Below are 13,653 nucleotides of genomic sequence, written 5' to 3' on the forward strand. Positions count from 1 at the left end.
TTTTCTTGTAGAAAGATTTGAGAATACAGAATTGAAACCAGCATTTGGCTGATAAGATTAAACACATTCATATACCTGGTTATGCCTCTGGTGGATTGTTCCAACTGCTAATGCTAAATGCTGATACTGAGAGACTGAGGCAAATGTATTTACCATTATCCCCAGAGTCTTACGTTTGTGTGCACTTCTGCCAAATATCAGAAATAAACCTAACTATGGTAAAGCTTGACTGATAAACTGTTACATATCTGAATGTACATAATCTTATTTTGAAATAATAAAGCTTTACTTTTTTTATTCTTCAGGTACACAAAGATGAAGACAGCAACCAACATCTACATTTTCAATCTGGCTATGGCAGATGCGCTAGTTACCACCACTATGCCCTTCCAAAGCACTGAATATCTGCTGAACTCTTGGCCCTTTGGTGATGTGCTGTGTAAAATAGTTATTTCAATTGACTATTATAACATGTTTACCAGCATATTCACACTGACTATGATGAGTGTTGATCGATACATTGCTGTGTGTCACCCTGTGAAGGCTCTGGACTTCCGTACACCTCTCAAGGCAAAGATAATCAACATCTGTATCTGGCTATTGTCCTCATCTGTTGGTATATCTGCAATAGTTCTTGGAGGTACCAAAGACAGGGAAGGTAAGTGCAAGCATTCAGATTTTAGTCTTCTTGTTTCTCAAATGACATAAAATATAGTTTTGAATATTGATTAAACTGGATTGATTCCTTTTTCAAAAAGAATCTCTAAATTTCTGACATTTAGAAACATACTGTGAAACATTGCAGTATGACATATAAATCACTTAAACTCAGATGCCCATGCCAAATAACAAAATGCACTTGGAAGCATTGTCTGTGCTAGAATAAGACCATCAAAAACGACCAGCAGAGAGCAGGGGAAAATAATCAAGGATTAAAAAGGTTTAAAAAAGGATGAGGATATATACAGAAACTTGGAAAAGCTGAGAATAAGGATCAACAGAGGAATCTGGAATAGAGACGATGGCAGAGAAGCAACTACAAGAACATTAAGTAAATGAGACCTGTACGCAGACCACCTGTAGGCTTTGTTTCAAATTTATAATCCCTGAAGGACTGCAGATTTAGCCGCTATAACTGGTGATTCTACCAAAACTGTCCTGCTACTAGGTTAAACTTATTTTGAAATCCTCCTTCAGAAGGTAAGGGAAGAAACATTCTCATGCACGTACACTTAATACCCTCAGTCTTGAATGTGGTGCAGGGGCACCTCAGTGTCTTCAAAAGACTTGAGGTTACTAATGATGTCCTTGGTTTGGGGCCATCGTGTTAATGGGTGGCTGGATAAAATACAAAAGATGCATATTTATTTGGTAGTAGTTTTGTTTGAGATGTAAATAATATTTAGAAAAATGATTAAAAAGTTCCTAAATTAAAAACCTTTTCTATTTGAAAGATATTACTCGCTCCAGGAGAAATTATAAACTTTGCATAAGGACACTGTTTTATCCTGCACAGACAATAAATGGTGTATGTTAAAGTGTTTGACATAAAGGAGTGAGAACAAAACATTTCAGTAACAGGTGCTTAAGGACTGATTGATTTGGCTGAAGATGCATAGATTTTATTCTTGCTGTTGGTCTGGTGGGCAGGTGATGGGGGAGCCCTCTGGAAATTCTTCTGCTGCTTGGGGGATCAAGTGTCTAGGTCTGCAGTGCTGTAACTCTTATCTCCAGCGAAGCTTTGACAGGCTTTATAAAACACTGACTAGCTCAGGAAATATTAACTTCCAGGCATCTTCATTTGATAAGAGCTCACTACATATGAAATTTTGAAGGCCATGGGCTTGGTCAGGTGTTTTGTTGGTACGTGCTTAGCTAGCAGAATATTCCTATCATTCACTATAAGATTCATATTTAGATCGATGGGCTGCTATGAGGCCAGAAATAAATAAATGCCTTTTCCACGCTATATATCAGGAAACAATTTTTTACTTCTGAGACAGAGAATAGAAATACAGAGCTCAGCTGGGCCAAACGAGGTTGGAAATTATTGACAAATGATTGTCAACCCCTACTGTTCAGTCTTGCTTGTCTGATCTAAGGCCTTTCTTTTGAGCATTTGCTGCCATTTATCTTGCCTGGTGCGTTCATGAATTGCACCGATAAACGTTGAAAAGGAAAAGCAACACTTCTCCATTTCCATGACAGCAGAAGCTCAGGACAGGAACTTTATGTTATTCTGATCAAATAAAATTAAGTAAAAGCAACTACACTTATGAAAACCTGGGTCACAAAGGATTTAGAAAAGTGTGCTGAGGGTTAAGACTCTCTTAAGTCGTTCTTGTGCTGACAGCTTAGCATCCTCCATAAGGCTTAAAAGATATGCCTTTTCGCTTTTCAACTTTCAGATTTATCTGTTAGTTGTTATATTATTTAAATAAAACCTCAAAATATTTATCTTTGACTTCAACTTTTTTATTTGAATATTTTAGTATTCAATATCACCCAGTAACAGATTTCTGATATCTAACCACAGAAATATCTGTATGATACAATGACGATAACTCCCTCCTCTAGTTGTTTTTCAAAACAAATTCTTTGCGATGTCATCTTGATTTGTGAAGCATTTCAATATGGTTTGATGGAATATTTCTGACTAGTTCTGCAGGAGACAGATATGAAAAAGTGACGTGCAAGAGTATATTGAATCGTTCCACCCTGAGATCTGATTCAATAAAAGTCAATGCATAATAATTTGTAGAGGACTGACAAATTCAGCAGGGAAGATGAAAAAATCCAAGAATGACGCAGTGTTCGAGAGATAAAATCTAAGCTACAATTCAGACTGAAAAAATCCTGTGTTACCTTGACTTCCTTTTAGTAGAGTTTAACTACTGACAGAAGTTGTAAATTTACCCCTTCTCTTGCTTTGTCATTTGTCTTGTTTCTTGGTTTTCCATATGGTTTATGTGTTGGAAGGTACCAATGAGGTCAGCAAATGACACCTCAAATATTTCATTCCTTAGCAGACTCTGGTTAGATGGAATATTTCTAGGACATAAAATCAAGTGACAGCCTGTGACTCTGAATCCAGGCATGGGTAATCAGAAAGGAAGTGGGCTGATGTCAGTGGCCCAGATACTGCAGTTTCTGTGCAGGCTGAATTTTCAATGACATGATCTGCCAAAAAAAAATTCCATTTGAATACACACACACACACATACACACACATACTTTATTTGCCCCTACTTAACTGAAAAAAAGCTATTGCCGGGAAATAAGTTTTTTCTGAACGCAAGCACTTATGTGTATTCCATTTGCACTGAAGAAGACACATGGGAAAAGATTATTACACAATTATGAAATTATGATGTATTGGCAAAATCTTCCTACGATCAAAACCTCATTTGGCTCCCACCATTCATTATACCAAAAATCTGCCTCTGCCCACAGACAAAAACATATGTGGTTTGATAAAAATTGCAAGATTTCTACTCCATCAAACATGGTACTCATTCTGGCTTTAAATCTCAGTGAGATTCAAATGGAAACTTCCTTGCAAATTCTCATTTTTGTGCTCTGCATTTCTAGATCCTCCCATGAGAAACACATTTTATACAATGTTATGTATTTTAAAAATCCCCTATCTCTCTGAGTAATTTCTAGAGACAGCTGCATAAAACCAATGGTAATTGAAAGCTTTACTTGGAGTGATTAATGATAACTCCTTTTATTAGTATCACATTATATGATAATGACTTTTTCTAGCTTATGCTATGATAATTACATTGTTTAGAATATCTAATAATAAAGCAATTTTCTTTTTCTTGCTTCTTTCATTCCTAGATACTGCTAGCACTGAATGCTCCTTGCAATTTCCAGACAAAGATTATGTGTGGTGGGACATCTTCATGAAAATCTGTGTCTTTGTCTTTGCATTTGTTATTCCAGTTCTCATTATAGTTGTTTGCTATACTCTAATGATCCTGCGCCTTAAAAGTGTACGGCTTCTCTCGGGGTCTCGAGAAAAGGATCGAAATCTGCGCCGAATCACCAGGTTGGTTCTTGTGGTTGTGGCAGTTTTCATTATCTGTTGGACTCCTATTCACATTTTTGTGCTGGTCGAAGCATTAGGAGATGTGTCCCACAGTACTGCTGCTATATCCAGCTATTACTTTTGTATTGCTTTGGGTTATACCAACAGCAGCCTCAATCCAATCCTTTACGCTTTTTTGGATGAAAACTTCAAGAGATGTTTCAAGGACTTCTGCTTTCCCTTTAAGACGAGGATGGACAGGCAGAGCACCAGCAGAGTCAGAAACACTGTACAAGACCCGGCTTATATGAGGGAAGCAGATGGGACAAACAAACCTGTATGACTAGTCGTGGAAATGTCATCTTACTGTCCTCAAGAGAGGGAAGAGTCCAACGACCTAGGACTGACGCAAATTACCACTGCAGTTTGAACTAGACTCACCCAGACAGACATTTCTGGAATATTTCAGAAATCCTAGCAGTTTGAACTAAAGAAAGTTTATTACTGACAAACGAATACCTTGCAAAAATAAGCTCAAATGAAAAGGATCTGGCTGAAATCAGATTTTGGCACTGTGTTTGCTGTACGTGAGCAGGTGCTGATACACACTTTGAGTGAGACAGCAGATAGTGTTCTACCAGCTGATTCTGGATAAGGAAAGTTCTGGCTTTTCTCTTTATCGTATGTAAAGTTATATTAGGCAACACTTGGTTATAACACTGAGTTATGCCAGAAACTATTGCCCCAACAGTGATTGCTTCTGAACCATGTAGTTTGACAACTTGACTCGTCATACTCTTTTACAGTGAAGGGTGTTGTTTGGGTTTCTGCAGAACAATACCAGAGCTATAATCAATACCATACTCAACTAATATATCTGTAATATTTGTCTGTGCTGTGGAAATACAATTTAAGCATGGTTCGCCTACATGCCAAAGTGATTTTATTGTGTCTGTGCATGGTAAAGCATTTTAGCATTTAAAAACACTGGAATTTAAGGAGAATCATTAGTATATTTTTAGCATGTGTTTAATCATCTATGTGTAAAATTTTCTATGTGTGAATTTCCAGGATGATTGTATATTTATTGATTGTGAATGATAGAATAGGCATTTTCAGAGTGTATTTTGAAGAAAAGGCTAGAAAACTTCAAATACTTTACTTGTGACAAAACTCATGAAAACGTGTCATATTCATTACATGGAGGGGAATAATCACATTCCATTTCACTAAAAGGGACAAATGGACATACTTAAAAATATTGCTATACTTGTCTTTCTGGACAATTTGTAAGCAGACTAAAATAAATATTTGGCAAATTAGAAACTAGTGAATTAGCACATGAATTAACTGGATTGATACAAAGGAAATGAAGATTAAATAGGCTGGTTATTTTAGTGGCACTTGACTGGAAAAATTCCCATTTTATTGACAATGATATATTTTCACTAAAAGGATGTTGAGCTGCTGGAATGTGTCCAGAGAAGGGCAATGCAGCTGGTGAAGGGGCTAGAGAATAAGCCTTACAAGAGGTGGCTGAGAGAATTAAGGTTGTTTAGCCTAGAGAAAAGGAGGCTGAGGGGAGACTTTACCTATCTACAACTACCTGAAAGGAGGTTGTAGTGAGGTGGGTGATCTCTTCTCCTAAGTGACAGACGATAGAATGAGAGGGAATGGCCTCAAATTGCACCAGGTGAGGTTCAGATTAGGTATCAGGAAAAATTTCTTTGCCTAAAGGTTTATTTGGCACTGGAATATCCTGACCAGGGAGGTTGTTAAGTCACCATCCATGGAGGTATTTAGAAGATGGGTAGATGAAGTGGTCCAGGATATGGTTTAGTAGTGGATATGTATGGTTGGACTTGATTATCTCAAAGGACTTTTCCAACCAATCAATTCTATGGTTCTATGATTCTATGCTTTTCTTTGATAATGCCCTATGAATTCAGTACATTTCTCTGTTTTCCTGTGAAGATGGGCATGCCAAGGCACAACAGCTACACATGTCACTGGCTTGCTGCAGGTAAGTTTATGGTAAAACTGAACTAAACTTTCAGTCTGTCATCTTTTGTCTTCCTAATGGTTATATATTTCTACCCCACCTCTGCTGTTGCTGGTTTGGAGGAATGCTCTTCTCTTCACTGGGAACAGATCTGGTTAGCAGACATCTTCCTGGTAACTTTATACAAATTAATAACATCGGTGCCTTTGTTGCACAGCAATTTTTTTTCAGAAATACACTCTCTTTTGGTCCTACTGGACCAAAAAATCCTTTAGGCATTCCAGTATAAATAATGAGATTTGCTCTTAGAGCTGTCAGTACAGTTCCTGTGGAAACACTGCAAAGATTCACACCTCTGCAAAACTTCAACATCCTTTATTGTTAATATAGTCAAGTATGTCAAATAATTTCAATACTAGGTTGATGAATGCAGTGTTCTAACATTTATCTTGCAATACCAAACCAATTCTGGACAGTCAGAGGCATTCATAGCCTTTCAGTATTGCTGCTGTTTGGAGTAGAGCTGTGGAATTCAGGCAGTGGCACTTTAGAAATGGCTGCTCTAATGCAATTATCTTTGTTAATGAAAATATATAAGAAATCTCAGACGTTCTGCAGTGTTGGGGTACCAGATTAACAAGAGTATCAAGAGCTGTTTTAGTCTCACCTCTCTTTCCACTGTAAGTTTAAGTGTCTTTAACATTTAAATACTCTACAGCTGCCATTAGACAACCCCTATAGTTAATTTTGAGTACTTTTTAATTGCCAAAGAGAAATTAGATGCAAAATTTAATTAGAAACCTATTCAAATCTCTCTGTTCCTGGTAATTTACCACTGTCTACATGTCTGTGTATTAGAATTGCACCACAAGGAATAATAGGGCTTTCATTTTCCTTTGTCTTTGAAGCTGGAGAAAAATTCCAGTGAAACCCATGTATGTCAGATGTCCTTCACTTTCCTTAATGCTAAATGTCTTCTACACATTGAAAGTGGATTTGTTCAAATAAGAAATCTATTGCCTAGGTTTGACATTGCCCTCTAAGAACCAAGTTGGCCACAAGCTGCTCCTGTTCCCTTCAGCTACAGTTCTGTAGTGCTTTGCTTCTTCCTGTCCAAGACAACATTATACCAGTTTTTCTTTTTCGTTTAAAGAAAGTAATTGTTTCCTCCTAACCTTGTGAAGACAAATAAACTCTGAAAGAGAGATAATTTACATAATTATTTTTATGACAAAGGCATTAATTTTGTGACAGAGAGAAAATGCAATTAGTATAATGGAAAAGAAGAACATCTCGCCTATGGTGCTGAGAATGTGAGAAATACGGAAAACTGTCCAGTGCTTCAGTGCTAGTACATTCAGAATGTATTAAACTGAAGAGGAAACCAATATTCAGTATTATGTTTTCTAGCTACATGGATAAATAAAATATTAAAAGAAGATTATACATCATCACTCACATGCAAAAAATAAGATATGTTCTGTTACTGATTGTGAATAGGGAGAAATAAATTTTCAGATAGCTTCATCTAGTTTGAGGTTATTAATGCTGAGAAATGCTAGCTTGTTTTGGATTAGGCTTAAATATTTTTTGTTTAACATCTGACAAAGTAGCTAACAAGCTGTCACTTTAACTGTTTTACATGGAACAAATGGACACTGAATCTTTAGAGTAGCATTCTGTGTTTTTTCTGTGCTGATATCAGACAGGGCCAAAAGACAAAGTTTCGCACACTGTGAGAACAGTCAGATTTTATATTGTTTCCAGCTAAGAGGAAATATTATGATCTGAAAAAAAAAAGAGAAAAGAAAAAGTAAGATACAGTTAATCTTTCCTTTCTATACTCTTTTTGTGAAAGATTGCAGAGAAGTATTTTTTCTCTTTTCTCCCCCTCCACCTCACGATACCTATGGCACATTGTCAAGAAAGGACAAATTAATCTGGATTATTGATTTCAAAGTGCTGTTTTGAAAGCTGATGAGTGTTGCTCCCTTGTAAGTTCTGGTTACTTATTATGCACACTAAGAAATGGCTCAATGGACACAGAAATGATGACCAATGAGAATACCCTTGTTCTCCTTTTTTTCTTTTTTTTTTTTCCTTGAATACCCAGAATTTTGTTCTGGATGGAAATACTTGTGATGCTCTATAAAAGAGGAAGCTCTAAAGTGAAGGCTGAAGGTTGTGTGATAATGAGATGGCACAGCAAAAGTAGCAAGCTGTTTGAATGTATGAAATGGCGAGACAAGTAGGTGACGAAGATAGAGATTCTGAGAAACTCCAAGCTAAGTCAATGAGCAATATCTCAACATGCCCATAAATTTGGAGGAAAAATTAGAGGGAAAATTTTGTCCGGTGAAAGACAAAGGGAAAACTGTGACTGATATGCCAGCATTTCTTTTGGTGCTGTTACATGAATTTAGTCCTCTTAAAGACAGTCAGAATGATTGTGATGGCAATTTTCTAAATTGCCTATCAATCAACCAATCAATTATTAATCAAACATAATCCTTTTAAATCTGGTCATTTTTTCCCACTGCAGTATTCTCTTCAGAAAAATATGGATTCAGCAAAACAGGTTTGTGATCACTTACCTAATCTGTCAAATAAATTCATTTTGCCTGGCTAATATCCATGTACTTTATTTTTTACTATATCTTGCAGATGTACATGTATTATATATAGTACAATATAGTGAGAACATCTATTGCCAGAGTGATTGATTGAAAAGAGAGATATTTCAACTGGCTGAATCAAAGTATTTTGGCTTGTTTTGTTTCTTGAAAAATCCTGGAAGTTTGACATCTTCTCTTGATTCAGAATCAAGAAGAAAGTTTCAGAATTTCTCACTGAAATTTCTCACTATTGTGCAGCATAATCTTTTAATTACATCTGTTGGTCAGGAAAAAGACTCAGCTGCCATGTGTGTGACAGCAGCCACCAGCAGAAGAACACAGGGGGAATCTGGTGAGGAGAAGACCTCCCTGAGTAGACTGGCAACTGTCTGGCATAAATACAAGGCAATGGTGGCCATATGATGCTGCCCAAAAACCAGAGCTTACTGCAGCAGTGTCACAACTTTGTCAACCAAGTAAATGTTGAGACTTTGCACTATGTGAATGTTTCAGTTTGAGTTTCCTTTAGCTGAATTCAGGTCACTAGTGAAGGGAGCTATGTGGGTCACACTGAAAATGGATGTCTGAAAATGGATGAAAATGGACATTGAGAAGGGATAAAGATGACCTGTCACCACAGTAGAAAACTGAATACGTGCTTTGAAATTGAAAACAAGTTGAAAAATCATAAGTAAAAGTACTTTTATACATATAGAGTGTATCACCAGCAAATGAAATTAAAGGCCGTGGCTCAGTCATCATCCAAAAGATTTATGTAATTGAATCAGAGTTAGGAGGATGAAAACCTTTCAAGTGTTTAATTACCATTTCAGGCATTAAACCAAAACTAACCTTATCAGGCGTATAACAGAAATCCCAGATATTTAGGACACATAACAGATATTAACACAGGGGAAGTTAACACCCAGCTTTGTTCGGCACAGCAGGGCATTTTAGTAGATCTTGCTCTGGGAAGGATACTCAGGAATTTTAGGCTGACATACAGTGTCTGATAGGAATGGAAACTAATTATAAGAAGCAACTTTTCCTGAGAAACTACAGTTTTAAAATGGAATCTAAAATGAGAGTTACTGCTTATGAAAGGAGTAGCTGATGATGTACTTTGCTGAATGTTCCAAGGCATTCTGTATCTGCTGGATAGTGAAGGGCTATTTTAGGAAGCTGAAAAAGGAAAAAACAGATATTTTCATAAAGTAGATTCTGAGGAATAACAACACAGCAATGTTTGACCAACCAGCTAATTTTAACAGCTAATAAGATTTTCCTTTTATGTCTATATTGGGTGCTAAATTTTGATCTATATTCAATTTCTAAAAACCTTGTTACCGTAATGCCAATACTCTATTCTGTGTGAAATAATCTAATTGTGAAAAATAAAAGAGATGAAAAACATGGTTTCCCCTTCACTATAAACATTTCTTTGTGTACATGACATGGGCATAATTGACAAAATAATCCTGTTTTCAAGGTACTTTTTGTCCACATCTTCAAAATCGATACAAATTGTCATAAATTACTCATGTGAATGATTATAATGTAACTGTAAAAATAAACTTTCTCACTCCTTCTGCATTCTTATCACATGCAAACGGCAAGGTGTGTTGCCAAACATTACTTGATACCATATTTGATGGAATTATCTCAAGAGGTGAAGCTCTATATTGTGATTGCAAGTACAATGCTAAGTCTGAATCTTTCTCAGAGAGTGTGTAATTAGATATGACTACATCAAGGAGGTAAAAGATCGAGATTTTTTTGTCTGTATAATTTATCATGTTTTCAGCTCTAATTTGAAATTCTGAGGACCTTACTCACTCTGTCTCCTAAATGGTGGTTCAATGTTTTTGAGCATGTCCTTGGTGTAGATCAGAACTGTGAGCCAACTGAATTCTAATATTTAGCACCAGTTTCAGTCTCTTGTGCTCATGTTAACATTTGATCACTGAATTTCCTTGTTTTGTTAGACAGGAAGCAAATATTCTCTTGTGAAGGGAAGTGTGAAATTCTGAGAAAACATACTGCAGTTTTGGTAATTCAGGGGCATAACCGTGTCTTTCTTCATAAATAATTAGCTGTGGTGGCGATATTCTTTTGTAACTGTTCAGAAAACAACAAGCTTTACCTGCTTCTTCAGATACTTGAGTAGCTGATGGACTGTGTGTGGCTCAGGAGTGGCTGTTGCAAAAAGCACTGATGTGCAAGTTGTTGGTGATCTCTGACTGAATTTTAATCACTTAACTGAAAAACATTTTGCCACGTTATTTGGCTAACACAGGAAAGGTGATGTGCAAGAGCTGAGAGCTGCTTGCAGGAGCGAAATGGTCAATCCCAGGGGCTTTCGGCTGTCATGGGCAGCACTTCTGTGCTGGGAGGCCACCAGCTTCAGCAGCTACTTCAGTTGCTGCATTGGATAAGTCCTGGCCTGTGCCTACTTACCTGTCACAATCTGTGTGCGAGGACTCCTCAGCTTTAGGGTACACCACTTATAGAAGGTAATAATGGAAGGAACCAGCCTGTTCAGTGTGCTTTCCCACCAATGATAATTTTAACTTGACAGCAAATGCAAGCTCATCCAGCTCCCGGAGTTGTTTATACTAACAGCAACACCCATACGGGTTTAGGGAGTTTCAGAAGGGAAAGACACATCTCCTTTATAATTAACCAAGTCCTGGGGTAGAGTGATGCTGCTTCTGTGCTAAAAGGAATATTGGAAATATCTGCTGCCTTGTACTCCACTGCAAAGTTGCACCAAATCCCTCCGGGAGCTGTTGATGTCTATTAATTATTTAGTGGTGTGAAAACTTGGTAGTGGGGTAGTGGTTACACCATATGAGAAAATTGTACTGACAGTGACAGGAGATGCTTAGGGAAAGAGTATATAGGTATATAAGAGAAATTTGGTATATGAGTACGTGTACCTATGTGCGGATGTACAAGATTTCTTCTTATTTTTTTTATTTTACATGGATTATGTCAAAGAAACAGCTCACTATCATCTGTTTCTCCTCAGAATGGACATGCTGCATAAGACTCCAGAACTAAACATGGATTTGATGTTGTTCTGGTTTAGAAATGAAGACTGCAGGAAAATTCAGATTTCACAAAGTATTAGGATTAAAAAGTCTTGGTTTTGTGGATTCCTCTCTGTAACATCAAATATACTTTTCTTCCTAATGCTTGTTATAAATATTTGATTTTAGATGTTTCTTCATTCATTGCAATGCAATTACCTTATCTTCTGTCTGTTGAAGGAAGACTCTGATTTAATAGTGGGAAGGCACAAAACCCTGATTTCACAGTTTTAGAAAGTTACTATAAAGCATAAGTAAGTAAAAATAAAGTTATTACTAGCATCATCACAGTGGATCTGAAGCCCCAAGGAAATATAAAAATACCAAGTGAAGTGGCATCCTTTTGACTTTTACAGGTTGGCAGTATGCACAGAGATGGAGCTCCTGGGTGACTTCTATGTGCAAATTCTCTCCACAAACCAGAAGTTAGAAGAGTTTGTGCTTGGTCTCAGCATCAATTCTAAGGCAAACTTTTATGAAATAGGATAATTTTGTCTTAAAATGGTTGTGTGACAAAATACTCTTTTGCAGAAGACTTGTCCTGGAATATTAAATTTTAAGATGATATGTATGTATTGTGGAGAAGGTCTTAATGGTCATCAGCACACATTAGCACTGGATGAAATATTTTGTCCATGACTGAGCTAACATTTCAGTACCATAACACGTTTGCCATTCTGAGGTAATTTCTAATCTGCAAAAAGGAAAAGAGGGATATAAAAAAGTGGAGAAAGACTGTTAGCAAAGGAATATTTTCAGTGTGGTCTTGAAGACTAACGCTATTTATATCTCAGTTTAAATATTTTAACAGAAGAAGGATTTTATATTTTGATCTGAATGAGAATTGTCTAATTTACATTTTGTCTTATATCACAGCCAGAGAAAAATAACAATATTTCTATTTCAAACAAACTCACAATTTAAGAAAAATTTATTTGGAAAATATTTGCTTTTCTGAACAAAACTGAAAAAATTCTATGTATTTACTGAAAGATGGAAGTTTGAATTTCCTCCTATCTTTTCAACAGAAAAGCAATCTATCTCTCTTCAAATCACCTGAAATATGCTCTAAAATGTTTGAAAACACAATTTAGAGGGCCTTGGTGTATGGAGAAAAAGTAGGAGAGATGGGTTCTGAAGTGCAAGGTAAAAAGGGAGTTTGGAAACCTCTGTGATACTGAAGAATTTCTTAATGGAAGACATCATGTCTTGGAAGAAGACATGTCTTGGAAGGAGACTACTTATTGTGGCTGATGTGTTTTATTCCAGACCATTTCCTGTCAAAAGCTGATGGCTAGCTGTCTGTATCTAAAAGAGCTATGATGATCCTTAAAATATTTTGCTGAACGAGAAGGTTTTCAAAAAGCAACACTAGGAAGTAATCTTGAAGGCAGTCTGGTGATAGACCTGCGGCTAAATTCCACTCTTTAGTTATTGCCTAATATGAGCAAGAAACCTGTTGACTGCATTTATTTACTATTTCTATAAATTTGAAGCACAGGGTTGCAATTCTACATCTGTTGGACAATTTTTTGATCTGTGAAGTTGCAACGTACTTGGCGAAACTGCTATTAATTAGCCAGGGAAATAGCAGGACGCATTTTAGGGATAAAAGCTTCCCCTCTGTCCTCCCTTTCTTCTTCCAAAAATGGTCTTATTAAAAAATGTCTTTACTCAGCTCAAACCCTGCATAGTGCCCTCTGTAGTGGACAAGCTGGTATTTTGTGCTCTCAGAGCACCTTCTTCCTCAGTTTTGTGATGTTTTTTATGCCTAGTTTGTGTCACAGTGCAAGAAGTGTACAGGGCAGGATGGAGAAAAGCATGGGACATTTGATGGTCAGCAATAAGTCACGGCATCAGTTAAGGAAGGAAATGCTGCTGGTGTTGCCACAGGTAGCACAACTCCGG

General features: G+C 36.8%; 1 protein-coding gene across 1 annotated transcript in view; it reads left to right on the plus strand.

Moving 5' to 3' along the window:
- The window catches only part of OPRK1 (opioid receptor kappa 1), an 82,889-nt gene extending 74,196 nt beyond the window's left edge, over positions 1 to 8,693 (plus strand). The window contains exons 5-6 of the mRNA XM_054060673.1: positions 306 to 658; positions 3,847 to 8,693. Coding sequence (XP_053916648.1) covers positions 306 to 658; positions 3,847 to 4,379 — 886 coding nt within the window. The 3' untranslated portion in view covers positions 4,380 to 8,693. The remainder of the gene's footprint in view (positions 1 to 305; positions 659 to 3,846) is intronic.
- The last annotated feature ends 4,960 nt before the right edge of the window (positions 8,694 to 13,653 follow it).

This window comes from Cuculus canorus, chromosome 2 (genome assembly GCF_017976375.1).
Source record: "Cuculus canorus isolate bCucCan1 chromosome 2, bCucCan1.pri, whole genome shotgun sequence".
Taxonomy (NCBI): domain Eukaryota; kingdom Metazoa; phylum Chordata; class Aves; order Cuculiformes; family Cuculidae; genus Cuculus; species Cuculus canorus.